The sequence below is a fragment of the Callorhinus ursinus genome, unplaced genomic scaffold (genome assembly GCF_003265705.2).
Source record: "Callorhinus ursinus isolate GAN/ISIS: 27379988/994484 unplaced genomic scaffold, GSC_fseal_2.0 scaffold17, whole genome shotgun sequence".
NCBI classification, from domain to species: domain Eukaryota; kingdom Metazoa; phylum Chordata; class Mammalia; order Carnivora; family Otariidae; genus Callorhinus; species Callorhinus ursinus.
Genome location: NW_027397079.1, coordinates 28186101 through 28202686, shown reverse-complemented (window position 1 = coordinate 28202686; position 16586 = coordinate 28186101). Strand labels below are relative to the sequence as shown.

The 16586-nt window shown below is 40.6% G+C and overlaps 1 protein-coding gene across 13 annotated transcripts in view; it reads right to left on the bottom strand.

The window, feature by feature from the left end:
- RBPMS (RNA binding protein, mRNA processing factor) overlaps positions 1–16586 on the bottom strand; it is a 173333-nt gene that overhangs the window by 58935 nt on the left and 97812 nt on the right. For all 13 annotated transcript variants that reach the window (XM_073902398.1, XM_073902397.1, XM_073902396.1 and 10 more), the window contains one exon: positions 7833–7983. In XM_073902398.1, coding sequence (XP_073758499.1) covers positions 7833–7983 — 151 coding nt within the window. The remainder of the gene's footprint in view (positions 1–7832; positions 7984–16586) is intronic.

Below are 16586 nucleotides of genomic sequence, written 5' to 3'. Positions count from 1 at the left end.
CAAAACTAAATAAAAACCATCAATAGTTCAATTTGGTCAACTATGTAAGAATACATTTTACAGTTAGTGCATCCCGGCCATCAAAATCTGATGCTTTAGTTATATGGAAGCTTGACTTTCACTGAGTGGTGACCTGCCCTGAAATCTTTTCCTTATAATCTCACGCAGGCCTCTGGGGTCTCTAATAAGATCATCTTTAAAGGCTTGAATTATTTTTTTTAGAAAGCACAGGTAAGGGGGTGGGAGAGGGAGAGTGTGAGAGAGAATCCCAAGCAGGTTCCACACTCGGTGAGGAGCCCAACTCGGGGCTCGAACTCATGACTCTGAGATTATGACCTGAGCTACAGTCAAGACTCGGATGCTTAGCCAACTGAGCTGCCCACGTGCCCCTCTGTATTTTTTTTTTTTTAAGATTATTTATTTATTTGTCAGAAAGGGAGCGAGCGAGCACAAGCAGGGGGAGTGGCAGGCAGAGGGAGAAGCAGGCTCCCCACTGAGCAGGGAGCCCAATGAGGGACTCGATCCCAGGACCCCGGATCATGACCTGAGCCGAAGGCAGACGCTTAACCAACTGAGCCACCCAGGTATCCCTCTCTCCGTACTGTATTTTAAAGAAAAACTTGAATTAGTTACTGATATTTGAAAATGAGGAAACTTCATTCATTCATTTTTCAGTAGGCTCCAGTGTGGAGCCCAATGTGGGGCTTAAACTCATGACCCTAAGCTGAAATCAAGAGTTGGATGCTTAACCCACTGAGCCACCCAGGGACCCCATGGCTTGAGTTTAAAGCACCTCCTAAGGAATACCTTAAAAGCAACTATAGCCAAAAGCACCTGTCGGCTCTAAGTTAGGAATGTGGTGCAGTAAGATCAGCCATTAGGCCTAGAATAAGCTGTGTGACTTTGGGGAAGTTACTCAAACTTGTTTTAGTCTTCTTGGCTGGAAAATAGGTATTTTACACTTCTTAAGGATTAGAATAGCGGCTCAACAGCTGTTTCCTTTCTTCCTATCCATTTAATAAAATCCGACAGATCAATCAACCAACCACCTGAATTCCGGCAGCCCAGGAGCTGGCTGTGCTCACTTGGGGCATCAGGTAATCTACCAGTGGTCTACCACCCCTCCTCCTGCTCTAATTCTAGCAAGGGGTCTGTGTCACTATGAATTAGTACCTTAAAGCAAAGGCAACACAGAGGCTGTGGCACAGGATTCTGAGAGCCCAGATACTATTTTTGGCCCTATAGGCCATTTAATCTCACTGGACATCAGAATTTTCTCTTAATGGCACCTGGGTGGCTCAGTAGGGTAAGCGACTGCCTTCAGCTCAGGTCATGATCCCAGGGTCCTGGGATTCAGCCCCACATCGGGCTCCTCTCCTGCTCGCTCACTCTGTTGAATAAATAAAAATCTTAAAAAAAAAAAAAAAGGAATTTTATCTTAAAGGTAAAGGGATAAGTTAAATGATTCTGAAATTAAAAAACTGGATAGAGATACATTTTTTATTATATGCATACTAAAAGTTGTGGAAGGACAAACCCCAAAATGTTAATGGTGGTTATCTCTGGTATAACTTGGTGACTTTTATTTTCTTCTTTCTATCTTTCTGGACTGCTGGAAATTTTTTTTCCTCTTGAGAAGTACAATGTTTATCATCAGAGAAAACAAACGATTTGCATTATGTAATATGAAACACAAAAATCCAAGGAAGTTGCTTTTCATAGCAAGAGAGTCCTGCCCTCAACCCCACAGAACACCTCCAACTCTGTCTTTGCCTTGCCTCCCCCTAAGCAGCTTGATTAGGTCTTATTCAGGCCCAGTCTCTGGCTTTTTGAATAACCCCACTTGAGGAGAGCAGGTGTGGCATACACAGCGCCTGCTACTAGCTGGCATCTGCACATTCCCGAGCAGAGCTGGGGACTGGACAGACACCCTCAGTCTTTCTAATGGCACACGCTGCTGTGTATGCTTCCTTGAAAAAGGCAGGTACCCTAACTCTGTTCCATGGGCACATGGAGCTTCAGATCAGGCCCTGAATGGCCCCATTCCACAGAGTTGAAAGTTAACAGATTTCATGTTTCCAGAGTGTTCGCCCTAGGAGAGCCCTTGCTAGGCACTTCAGAAGTTCTCTGAACTTTCAGAGGATCTTTTCAGACATAAGAGAGAAAACTGACTTCCACATAGTCAGGGTCAGTATTGGATAAATGGGAAATTCTGGTGGTATGGCAGGAAAACAAGAAAGTGATCTGATTATTCACCAAGGGGTTATGTGCTTAACAGGTTACTTCATAAGAGTATTAATTTCAGAGAGCATGCTTTGTTTTTGGACTGGGGTGGGGAATGGGAATGGGTACAAGGCTGGGGAGAAGAGTGTGTGAGCAGTAGGAGAATTTAACTTTATAATTCCTTGCTCTGCTGGGCATTCTCAAACCTGACTGTGCATCAGAAACATCCAAAAAAGCTTTTAAAAAATATAGAGCATGAGTCCTAGACCAGCCAGAATCCCTGGGGTTGGACTATAAGAATCTGAATTACGGCAAAGTTCTAGAACCTTCTGATATTTGCTCCATAAAATTCTAGTTGAATGGGTAAAATCTGTTTATTTTAAGTAAAAGCTCTGTAGGTGTTGTCACTATAATTCAGAATGCCACAGGCAGTGCAAACAGATCAAGAGCACTGAGTCAACTAAATTCCCTATGTATTATGACAAAACTTATCAAAATAGACACTCATAATATGTGCATTTTATCATTTCCTGATCATACCTCAATAACACTGAAAATTTTTAAACACTGTATATTTTTAAACTTCCAAATGAAAAAGCATAAAATAAAATCTGTAGTATCTTAACTTCACATGTATTTCTAGGTTCCAGATGCTAAGTATTTTACAAAGGCAGAAAAACTACAGGTCTCAACTATGAGAACAGAAGGCATATCAACATATACATTATTTTTTTTTTAAAGGTTTATTTATTTGTGGGGGGCAGAAAGCAAGCACAGGGAGGGGCAGAGGGAGAGGGAGAGAGAAACGTCAGCAGACTCCGTGCTGAGCATGGAGCCCAACTCGGGGCTCAATCTCACAACCCTGAAATCATGACCTGACCCAAAACCAAGAGTCAGATGCTTAACCCACTGCGCCACCCAGATGCCCCAGTGTATACATTCTTATACGTACATGTTAAACAGTCACTGAAATTCACTCTTGTGAATGTGGCCCTCTCATGTCAATTGATTTAATCCTCACAACCCTATGGGTAAGTTTAATTATTACTGCCATTTTATAGATGAGACAATGGAGACAGAGAGGTTAAGTAACTAGATCTAAGTTACAATCCAAAAAACTAACAGGTCAGAATTTAAATCCAGGCTCTATCACTTGATGTATTAGTCTGCTCAGGCTGCCATAACAAAATACCACAGACTGGATGGTTTAAACAACAGAAATTAGTTTTCTCACAGTTCTAGAGGCTGTAAGTTCTAAGATCAAGGTGAGGGCAGGTTTGGCTTCTCCTGGGCCTCTGTAACTTGGCTTGCAGATGGTCACCTTCTTGTTAGGTCTTCACACGGATTTTCCTCTTTGTGAACACATCCCTGCCCATCTTTTTTTCTTAAGGAAACTAGTCATGTTAATTAGGGCCCACCCTAATGGCCCCGCTTAATTTGATGTCTTTAAAGACTTCATACCTCCAAATCTCCAAATACACTTAATCTGGAGCCACTGGTGGTTGTTGGGATTTCAACATATGAATTCTGGCAGAACACAATTCAACCCGTAACACCTCAAAGTTACTGGATCTTCCTAGGGCCTATTTTTCAATAGTGCTACTGAGAATCCAGTTCACATAAAATGCTTAGCAATGTCTGGCACATAGTATCACCATTTTATAGACAAGGAAAACAAAACTCAGAGAGACGGTGACTTGCCCTGTTTTCATCTCTAGAGTGGAGTTCTTACACTACAGAACACTACTTTCCTGTACAAACAAATGCATCATCTAGCAGAATTTTATGTAATTTATAAATTTTCTGTTATCTCTTACTTCCTACTTTCTCACAGTGTTTTTCTTGCTTCATTATATACAAGAGAGTAAGAAGCTAAAACTATAAAAATTTCATGGGGGAAGTATACTACTTTCCTGGGACTGTGTGTGACACTTTCATTCATCCTTTCTTCTCATTCCCAAAGACAGTTGGCTATAGTCACAGTGATGAAAAGCCGCAGAAGATCAATGCCTACTTTTAACAATTGGGAAAGAAAAGTGACTCAATTGTTTTTTTAAGAAATTAAGATTATACTTTATGTTTGCCTGGCGCTCTACATCTATTACAGCCACTTAATCCTCAACACAATCTTAGATCTTGCTTTATTTAGCTCTTATAAGAAGCATGTGAATAAGGTATTATTCCCATTTTATAGCTGAGAGAACAGGAGCAGAGCAAGGTTCAATGTGTTTAAGGTCCAACTTGACAATGACTTGACAAACTTGACAATGACTGGCAGAACCAGAACTCTCACGGACATCTTCAAGTCTAAGGCCAAGGTTCTCCATTGCAGGCCACCATCTCCTTTGGCAAGTGCAATACCTAATTTTCTCATTTTTCATGCCCTGCACAAACAGAGCAGGTGCTTGGCAAATAAGTCTGATTCGGAGCAACCTGGACTAAGCTGCAAAAAATCTTTTACATCCTTTATGTGGTCCAAGTTTCCTGACAACTTTGACCACCACCAATCCCTTGGACTGATAGCTCTTATAAGGCAGCAACCAGTCCCCTTCTTTCCTAGCGTCTAGCACACTGAGAGCTCATTAAAGTTCAACAGATACCTGAGAAACGAGAGTTCAAGTAAATATTTGTTGTATAATTGAATCTTAGCACATTCTTCCTTTAGTGATGGCAATGGGTACTTTTCAGCCACAACTATAAAAAAAACATTGACAAAAAGAAACATTAAAAACCTCTCATTATCCACAACAGGGAAGTCTGTAGGGTTTTCTTTTTTTAAAGATTTATTTTAGAGACAGAGCACGCATGCGAGAAAGCACAAACAAGTGGGGGGAGGGGCAGAGGGAGATGGAGAGAAAGAATCCTCAAGCAGACACCCCACTGAGTGTGGAGCCTAAGAGGCACTCGAACCCAGAACCCTGAGATCATGACCTAAGCCAAAATCAAGAGCTGGATACTTAAACTGACAGGGCTACCCAGGCGCCACTACAGGGTTTTTCCAATCCTTCAATTCTTTTTTTTTTTTTTTTTTTTTAAGATTTTTATTTATTTATTTGACCGGGGGGGGAACAGAAGCAGAGGGAGCAGGAGAGGGAGAAGGAGGCTTCCCACTGAGCAGGGAGCCCGATGCAGGGCTCGATCCCAGGACCCTGGGATCATGACCTGAGCCAAAGGCAGATGCTTAACGACTGAGCTACCCAGGTGCTCCAATCCTACAATTCTAAGATTCCACTGCAGTCTACTCAACAGTGGTTGAACTGACCACCACCTTGAACACCCATTAAAGGCACAGTGCAACTGGAATTGCCAGTAAAGAACCATGAGTGTTCTTAGTCTGCAGTGTGCTTTCAGGAAAACAATTCTGCCTATGTGACAGGGAAGTTCATCATTCCCAAAGGGAACTGTAACGGACGATAAAGTCGATCTGAGTCAGAGTGGAACTGCTGTTCATCAAGAACCCTGTGTCATAGAAAGGAGCTATATTAAGAGAAATCATGCTAACTTTTATTTTCTCAAGAATATGCCAGTGTTTTGGATTTGTTTTAAACATCAAGTTTGTTTTGCCACAAGCAGCCCGGACCAGTTTTGACCGTGCCATGGAAATTATCTGATCACTTCTGAGCTGTTCTATACACAGGGAAGGGAGTTGGGCAGAGCTGGCCAGAGCGGTGTTCTAAACTTTGCTCTGAGCTCTCCTACAACTTCAGAGACTTATGGATGTCCAGTTTGTTCATCTCTGTTGCTTTTGTGTACCCTGTAGTGAACTGGCTATCACCTGTCTACCAATTTCACGAGCTTTTGAAACAGACTTAAAAAACAAAAAACTGAGGTCCCAGAACAAAAGCATTCAATAAAGAATTGAAAGGATAAAATATTACCAGCACTATACTTGCTGTTTGAATTCACCTTTTCAAAGCACTCTCAGATCTGAGGCAGAAAATTCACTAGAAAACTAAAGAGGTACTCTAGGTTACCTTTTCTAAATCAAGGTATCTTACAAATCTCTTTTCTGATGCCTTAATCAAGAGAAGACATTTCAGAGGGAAATAAAGAGGCATACAAATGGAATAATTCTGCAAATAGCCAAATTAAAATATTTATCCACTTACCACTATAATATTAAATATATACAACGTACAAAAGGTAACTGAACTAGATGCTGTATGGAGACAGAAAGGTGTAAGAAATGTCCACTCAGCCTCCCGTAGTGCAACTGGATCATAAGATGAAACTTTTGTTTAGAAAGGATTCAAGTTTTCTAGGACATGGAAGAACAAATTTCTTTTTCTTTATTATGACTTCTGGACTCAAGGAAAAAATTTATTTTCTTTTTTTAAAAGATTTTATTTATTTAACAGAGAGAGAGGGCAGGAACACAAGCAGGGACAGTGGCAGAGGGAGAAGCAGGCTTCCCACGGAGCAGGGAGCCTGATGTGGGACTCGATCCCAGCACCCTGGGATCATGACCTGAGCCGAAAGCAGACGCTTAATGACTGAGCCACCCAGGCACCCTGGACTCACAGAAAAATTTTAGAAAACGCTAGAGGAGAAACTCTTATCTGTTAGTTTCCACTGACAAGTGGCAGCTTTCTCAAGAGTTACAGGGCTACAAAATGGCTCTAACTTCCAAAATAACCTGATTAAATCTGACACACACATGACATGGGGGGAGAAAGAAACTCATGTGCCCTTCAATTTCAATAAGAAAAGTTGAAAAGTATTGTCAAGGAAAGCAGGAAGATCAAGATCATGTGGTTTGGAAAGAAGATCAAGAAAGACAGCAAAAATATTCCAAATAACAGCAAGTCACTTGGGAGTCCCTGAATGCCATATTAAATCACATACAGCTACGCAATGAAAAGAAAAGTTAAGGCCTATCTCACGCCTCACTTATGCTGACTGAGCTTAAGAAAGAAAATTAAGACAACCTTTTCAAGTTATTCAATCAAAGGCAAAACTGTAGACTGGCCATTTAAGGGAATAAGCTCATTAGGTGGGGTAAGACACTTGTTTAGCAATTAGTCAGTGTCTTTACCCAATTAATTTAAAACAGGAAGCCCTAGATTTCCTTAAATTTACCAGTATTAGTTTGCTAGAACTGATTGTTCCAACATATAAATTCTCTGTGTGTGTTTACTTTTCCTTCTAGATTTTATGGGCTCAACTGTTCTCAAAAATAGAACTTATCTGCTGCTTTCACTTTTAATATTCTCTTTTCCCAAGCCACAGAACTGATGATCTTCAACAAATGAAGTCAATGCTGAGAACTGACTCTCCTATCCAGGGATGGGGAAATAAGGGTTTGTACCCCCAGGCAAACAGAACACCCTCACAATAAGGTCAAGATGACATTAAGGAAATCTACAGCACATCAAACGAAATTTTGTAGTAGTTACAGTTCGAATCTAGCCGAACCACCATTTAGGACAGCCAATCATCAACAACATTGCTGTATTTGGAATTCAGACAGGAAGAATCCACAGCCTCTTCACAGAAATGGAAAATGACACTTAGCTCTACGTCCTGTGGTGTAATTTCACGTGCAGCACACAAACAATTCTTGGTTATTTTATTTTTTTTTTTTTTAAATGAAAAGTAGATCAACTTACATGGCTCTCTGGCAATGAACTGAGGTACAGTGTTGGGCAGAGGAGTACTGGGGTTTGGAGTCCCTACTAGTTTGTTCTTGGCCATCTTCGTGTTTGCCTTAGCAAACTCTAGTCGTAGTGTTTGCGGAATTTCAGGATCGAAGCGGATGCCCTTTGGAAATAAAGAACAAATGGAAGATGTTTTCATTTCCTTAGAGTCAAACCGGAATGGTGACAAAATAAACACACCAGTAAATCCTGGCCTATCAGAAAAAAAAGGTCAGCGAGAACCCTGGTTCTCACTACTTACATAGAATACATGAAAACCTGTAATACCACATGGCCAGAAAGTCAGGGGAGATTTTGTTTAATTAAAACATTTAGTTACATGTTTTTTCAATTATTTTTTCTTCCTGAACAAAAACATTAGGTTTTGAACGTTAGGTTCAAGTTTTAAATATGGACCAGCAAATTCCTAGCATAGTGAAAAACTTCAATTAATGGCTACCAATGAGAATAAAATAATTCCTGTAAAGCTCTGTGTAATACTGGAAATTGTAGCGATCTAGGCCCTTCGTAGTGTTCTGACACTGGCCTAAAACAATGTCATTCTTCAATGCCTTAGTTTCATCACCTAGAAATAAAGGGAGAAAATTCCCCTCCCTAACTAGAGATCTTTCTTCATGGTGATACATATATTTGAGTTAGTAAAACAGGAACTAAGATTTAAGATTTCAATGTAACTGGTATCATTTAATTCTAGTTAGCTTATAAATTTATATAAAATTTTAATGTCTTGATGTGGTAAAGTCCTAGTTTTGATTACAGCTGGCCTATTAGCTACATGATTAGAAAACAGATTATACCGGCCAAAGACAGGGTAGTAATTTCAATTACCCTTGACCCTATATTGCAGTTTACCTAAAACAATACATAACAAACATCATAAAAACACAAGATTTAGGACAAGTCTATTTTGAAACCCTCCCACCATTCAAGAATACCTCCATTGGGGTACCTACGTGGCTCAGTCTTATTAAGCATCTGCCTTCAGCTCAGGTCACGATCTCAGCATCCTGAGATCTAGCCCAGAGTCCACCTCTGCCCTCAGTGGGGACTCTGCATCTCCCACTCCCTCTGCCCTTCCCCACCCACTCAGGCTTGCTCTCTCTCAAATAAATAAAATCTTAAAAAAAAAAAAAAAAAAAAAAAAAAGAACGCCTCCATTACTAAGCACAATGAATAACCTCATGGTATCTATTTTCCAATGCTATGTATTCCAATGCATAAATGTGCATCCGAAACAGGCTCAGGTCCCACGTCTATTTGTATGGTATGTTCTGGAAAGGGGGTGGAGTTCTGAAAAGGAGTATCCTAAGAATACAGGTTTTCCATTTAGTGCACATGTGGGCCGATGGGCCCCCAAATCCCCTTTCTACTTGATTAGCTTGAAGAAAAGTCAAAGCAATTCCCACCAGAAATCAGTAAGAATCTCTTGACTCCATGCACCAGGATGAACTCTGAACTTCACAGGCTCAGCTCCAAAGATGGTAAGAAGAGCCTGTGACTGGATGGTAGCAGCAATAAGAGAAATAAGGGGGAAGGAGGCAACAGAGGTCTTCAGGGAGGTACAATAAAAGCCCTGACCTACAGACATCCTGGAGTGGGTGAAATTTCTTTGTGAGCCTGATTTATCCATTCTCTGAGAAGAAACCCACTGAAGGTGGCAAACGGGTTTGGGCAGGAAAAGAAGGAATCCACTTTGTACAGCCCTAACCGACAACAAGAAGCAAAAAGGGGGTGCCAGTTATAAGAAATGTAAAAAGAAATTCTTTCCCTAACTGGTCTCAGTTTTTGTTTAACCTTAGAAAACCTCAGTATTATCTTGCCAAAGATGTACATGAGGAAAAGGAACACAGTAGTATTCTGAAGCAGAGTTTACTTCCATCCGCTTCCACTTAAGAGCATTTCACTCTATCAAAGCTAATATCACAACAGAATAAATATTTCCAAATATGGACCCGAAGAGCTGTGGTCTTTGCTGGGAGACAAATGTAGTCAGCCCCTGGCTATCATTTAAAAGTATGTTGCGGAAGCACTCGCGTATTCACACGACACCCCATGAGCTACGCACAGTAACAATCTGCCATCGATTTCAGGGTGTCCTCCCTGGCACTGAACTCCACCAACCCTCCTGTGAAGAAGAAACTTTTCTAAACCTGAGCCCACATCAACTTGATCACTGTGATTGGGGCCGCTGTAACCGGAGAAGACCATCCTGGGACCTGTCAGTGGTCCTCTGGAGCTTCTAGCCTCAGTAACAAGAAGGCAATGAGGCGGCGCATCCGAATTCTATGCCTCAGCTCTTCCACTGGTGTTCCAGGGTCAACAGAGGCTCTGCACAACATGCCTGACTTTTACACCGCCTGCACTGGTGGCTCCTGTCCTAAAACATGATGAACTGAGTCTCCCCCCACTCCCAAGCCCCTCTTCATATTCCTCCTCCCTGTGTGAGCTAAAGTAACAACACCATCGTGTTCCAAATCAGAGTTCCAGCTCCTTATTTAAAAAAAAAAAAAAAAGCAAGCTCAGAAGTTAAAATGACCTAATTTGTTTGGCAGCTTATTCAGAGGCCGGAGGCTTAGAATACAAGCCACATTCCTCTAACATCTTTAGCAGCAATACCATATTTGGTAATCAATATCCTGCCTAGCTCAGTTCCTATCCAGAGGGATCAGCCAAGCCAAAAACATTTTAAATGTTAAAGGATGATGAAGGGGGGGTAGGGGAGCTGGGCTAAGGAGAACATGGAAGTGGAAGGAAAGAAAAGAGGAAGATAGATAAGAAAACATTAAAAAACAAAACAAAACGAAAACCAACCCAACACCTCGTGCTTTTAATTAAAGCCCTAATAAGATTATTCTCTGGCCAGAGTGACTTCACATTAAACCCTGTCAAGATAAGATTACCTCTGTGCCTGTTTCAAAATCAAATTTTCCTTTTTTTTGCCTGTAATTCACCAAAACTCCTCTTATAACGAAGAGAAACCCTTCTCTTTCAACCTGTAAATGATATCTTATTTACACGATGATCAGAAAGGACAGTTTCTGGCTATCAGTATGATGTCACTTTGAGAATAAAGTTACTTAGAAGCAATCCGATCTGACTACAGGGACAGCCAACAGTCTCTCTTTAAGGTGGCCTGAAACACTGTGACCAAACCAATACAGGTTCACGATGATCTGCAAAGACTGAAATCCCTACCCAGGGCAAACTCTGGGAGGTATGAAGATAGTGTTGACAAATAATGTACCTTAATAGTCTAGTATTCTTAAGAGTCTACCAGGGCAGTTTCAAATCATATGCTTTGGTGTCATGGACTGAATGTTTATGTTCTCCCCAAATTCATATACTGAAGCCCTAACCCCAACGTGATAGTATTTGGAGAAGGGGTCTTGGGAGGTAATTAGGTTTAGATGAGGTCATGAGGGTGGGCCCCTAAAATGGGATTAGTATACCCTTAGATGAGGAGGAAGAGACACCAGAGACCGCTCTCCAAGAGCAGACACCAAGGAAAGGCCACCATGAGCAGACAAGTGAGGACTGCAAGAAAGAGGGTTCTCACCAGATACTTAATCTGATGGTAACACGATCTTGGCCTTTCTAGCCTCCAGAACGGAGAGACTTAAATGTCTGCTGTTTAAACCATCCCAATCTATGGTATTTTGTTAGGGCAGCCCAGCTAGTCTTGCTAACATGCTAACACAGTTTTCTTTCCCGGGCAACAGTTTCTAAAATACTTCACAGTACTTTTTCTGAACCTTCCGAGCCCTCATAGAGGGAATTTTCCCCTTTTCCACCAGCCCCATCTCCAACGCCCCTCTCTCCCCTCATCACAGGTGACTGAACCCACAGGAGCAGTCTTACTCAACTAGTGTATGGCCTGGAATTGTAAACACTGAAGTCCTAATAATTCAATCTTAAAAGCTACTAAGAGCAATTAGGAACTCCTAAGGAAAATTCAGACTCTGCATTTACATACTATGCTTCAAATTCAGTCAGTTACTGCATTCAGGATTCTGCTGAAGGAACTTAAAAAAAAAAAAAAAAACGCTCTTTTCCCCTTTCTCTTAAATGTAAATAAAGCTTAAGAACTATTTGTGAATAAAGGTTAAAAGAGATTTTTCTGAATTGTGGGCTTAAACCTCCAAATGCAAATGTGTGTGTCCTACTGATACTGAATTAACATTCTAAGTAAGTTAGCTTAAAAATGCCATTTTATTGCTCAAAAACTCCATCAAAACCCAGAGTCCTAAAAGGATAAGGAAAAAGCTAGTAAAAGAATGAAACACAAGAAAATGGGCAAGGTAAAATTACCAAATCCTGAAAACTCAAGCCTACAGAGATCCAGAGAGTCACTGTTAAATGAATTCTAGCTCTTCCAGTGACTTTCTGAAGACAAGATGGAGAAGCTATTAAGTGAATATGCACAAAGCCTAGATTTGAAGTAGCTCTCGTTTCTCTACCACTTGTGCATTCTGGCTGGTGCTGGAATGATTTATTAGCTGCAAATCATGGGTTTGGGACCCTATGAGACTGAATCATTCTGAACATAAAGATACAACATCATTCCAACTCCTTAGTGGTGTCACTGGTCTTGAACTAATGTTATCCCACATGAGTAGGGATAAAGATTAGCTAGAAGTTTATTCACTGAATAAGGGAAAGAAAAAAAGGAAAAAGGCATTCTAGAATGATTAAAATATCCTTATGGGCCTACCTTTACATGCAATGTGTGGTCCTTGATAGAACAAACCAGATGTAAAAGACCTTTTGTGGAAAAATAGAGAAAACAAAACAGAATGGGCACAGGTGATATTTGGGAATTGCCAATTTTATCAGATGTGATATTATGGTGACTCTAGGAAAATGTCCTTAGCTTTTAGTACTAAAATACAAAGACTATAACGACAAATGTCATGATACAACATCATGTATTTACTTTAAAATACTTAGAAAAAAAAAAGATGAAGCAAATGTGGCAAAATGTTAAGTTGGTAAATTCTGGTGATGGGTTAATGGATGTTCATTACTATATTCTCTACTTTTTGGTATGCTTGAAATTGCATGATAGAAAGTAAAAAAAGGGGGGGTGCACCTGGGTGGCTCAGTTGGTTAAGCATCTGCCTTATGCTCAGGTCATCATCCTGGGGTCCTGGGATCAAGCAGTGCCTGTGTCAGGCTCCCTACTCTGAGGGGAGCCTGCTTCTCCCTCTTCCTCTGCCCCTCCCTCCTTCTGCTCTCTCCCTCTCAAATAAAATCTTTTAAAAAGTAAAAAAAAAAAAAAAAAAAAAAAAAAAAAAAATTTAACCAAGCACATAGTCCTTGTTATGCATCAGAGATGTTAAGAACCAATGAAATGAAGTCCCTACGTTGAGGAGCTCAGAGCCCACCTCTAGAGGCGGAGCTATGTGGGTAAAGTAACGGGTTAAACAGATCAACACAATGCTTAGGGCCTCCTGAGAAACACAGCCAAGGCAGAAAGTGACTGGGGAAGAAGGGAGGTGGAGGCATCATAGAGGAAGGGATGGAAGAGCAGAAACTGACCAGGTGGCAGTCCAGGAAAGGGCTCAGCAAAGCTGTGTGTGACAGGATGTAGAGAAGGGTGAGTGTGCATATGTACGCACATGCATGCAGGGGAGGTGGGTAAAGGACTGCACAAGCAGGCTGTGGTGAGATCACAGGACCTTTTATGCCTGAGTTAGGACTTTGGAATATGTGCATAGCTGAGCTATTAAAATTTTTTAAACTGGGTAAATAATATGATCAGATTTAGTAGAGCCGTGATTCTCAAATGTTAGCATACATCAGAATCATCTGGTTGACTTCCTAAATAACGAGAGTGCTGAGCACCACATCTCCCGAGTTTCTGACTTAGTAGATGTAGGATGGGACCTGAGAACTGGCTATCCCTAGGGATATTTGACAATCACTGTAGTGGAGGATAACTCCAGTAGTAAAAGGGCAGTTGGACTGAAAGGAGACACCGAACAGACCAGACATGAAGCAATTAGAGCAGATCTGGAAAGAGAAGAAGTTTGGGATGGCTGCTCTGCTGGTCCCTCTTCTCTAGGAGGGCACCCAGAGGCTAGTGTCTGCCTTCTGAGCCCTTACCTCCCTAGGAGCAGCTCTGACTATATTCAAGGAACGGGTGCTGCACTAAATGACCAAACGTTTTTTGTTTTGAGGATTTCAACCTTGAGTATCAGAGACACGGAAAATGGAGGTGGTCGGCACTAAGTCACCTGAATGGGCTCCTACTACAGAAAAGGTCTCCCAGTTCCTGTCACTGAGGTCTGTCTTCAGGGCTCTCCTGATGCCTGATGGAGGCTTGTTTATTTGGTACATTCTTCAAACCTGTGAGCGAGCAGCTATCCCAGTGTCTCTACAATTAAAGTAGGTCGGTTTGTCAGTCCTTGACAACTAGTTTTAGGGACAACGAAAGCACTCATTTAGAGAAATTACTGGTAAAGAATGAGGCAAAGCTATACCCACCCCAGCCTGACAGCAACATAAGTTTAAGAAAAAAAGATCAACAATGTTCAGTAGTCTGGCAGGCAGAGGAGACCGTATACACTTGTATGTGAACACTACCTGTGCAAGCCCAGGAATGTTCATGGTGTGACCAATTAACCTGTAAATAGTGGTAACTTTGGTGGTGATAGTGGGGGAGGGGGAGAGAACTTGTGTTTTGTATAGTTTCGTATTGAGTTTCTTACAAATATGCTTCATTTGTAAAGTTAGAATTTATAAAATCAGATTAAAAGGAGAAAGAAGGAGAGCTGGTAGAAGCAGTTTCCTATGGAGCGCTAGGAGGGGCAGAGCAGAACTAACAGAAGACATCCTAGCACACAGCACTCGACTAGCTATATTAGAGTTCTCTGTTTCGTTTTTAAAAAAATATTTTGAAGTAACTTCTGATTTATAGAAAAGATGTAGTAAAAAGAATTCCTATATGCCCTTTGCCCAGATTTCGTCCACACACTTTTTTTTTCCCTCCCTGAACTGTGTAAGAGAGTAAGATGAAGCACAATGGGGCGCCTGGGTGGCTCAGTTGGTTAAGCGACTGCTTTCGGCTCAGGTCACGATCCCTCAGTCCTGGGATCAAGTCCCACATGGGGCTTCCGGCTCAGCGGGAAGTCTGCTTCTCCCTCTGACCCTCTCCCCTCTCGTGCTGTTTCTCTCTCAAATAAATAAATAAAATCTTAAAAAAAAAAAAAAGGTGAAGCACGATGCCCCTTTACCCTTTACAGTTTGATTTTTCAAAACCAAAGACATCCGTTTTCCTGATCCAGGATCTAATCCAAAGTCATATATAGTTTTCAGCTATCATCTCTTTAGTCTCCTGGAGTATCTTCCTCTGTCCTTGTCTTCTGTGACCTTGACATTTTTTAGGAGTACAGGCTATTTTGTAGAATGTCCCTCAGTTTGGGTTTATCTGATTTGTTTCTTGATTAGATTCAGGTTATGCATTTTTGGCAGGAATATCACAGAAGAGATGTGTCGTTCTCAGTGTACTGGATCAGGAGGCACATGATGTCATTTTTGTCCCATTACTAGTGATAACTTTGATCACTTGCCAAGTTTCTCCATTATAAGGTTACTTTTTTTTTTTAATTAATAAAGATCTCAGGGAGATACTTAAGACTATATAAATATCTTGTTTCTCATTAAGCTTTCACCCATTAATTTAACATCTATTGATTCTCACCTGAAGCAATCACTACTATTGCAATTGTCAAATGGTGATTTGCTAATCCCATCATTTCTTCTATATGTGTTTTCTCTACTCTAAGGAAAAGCTTACCTTTCTGCTCCATTTATTATTTATTCATTCATTTGTTCACTCCTACATCGGTACTGATTCATAGCTTATTTAACTTGATGATTTATATTTACTATTTGTTTTGGTACTCAAGATTGTCCCAGGTCTGTATGTACACACACACTTCCACATCCGTATCTATCTCTCTACATCTATTTAGATACATTAAAAGCACAAGTTTGTACTGATAGCTCCAATTCCAACCTCATACCACTGCGTTAATTCTAGTCTTCCCTTTCCATATTTCTAACTCCTTCTCTGCATCACTGACAGATTATCCACTATACATTTATTTGTTTCATAGACAGATTATCCACTATACATTTATTTGCTCAATCCAGGAATGCACAAGTAGTTTCAGAACTACTACAACAGTAACAACATAAAAACAAACTTGTTAACTAAAGTTCAATATTTACAATTCTTTTTGACTTTTTAGCCTAAAAGTATACAGCCAGGATGTATATTCAAGAATTATTTGGGTTAGTTCTCCCCCACTTTAGTGTGGTTCTATTACTCACCTGAAATACAGTCAGATTCATTCCTTTTGGTTTGTATTCCATTTGGGTCTCTCCCCATCCTTGTCTTTATGTATTCATAACAGGTAAAACTGTTCTACCACTTAAAAAAATTAATGTTGATTCAACAACCCATCCAAAAGCTGAGGACCTAAAATTTTAACACCTCCCTGCCACCTGTTGTGATTTCCTAAAATACTGAACCTTTAAAAGTAAGCATCTAAATAACCAGACGTTTCTAATCAAATTTACTGTAGTTAATTTTTATTTCATTTTCAACTTCTAATAAATATGTTAAAATGTTTTTACAAGGGGGAAAGAGAAGGGAAGGGTAAAGATAAACTGGAGCTAACACTGTTGTAATAAATAACT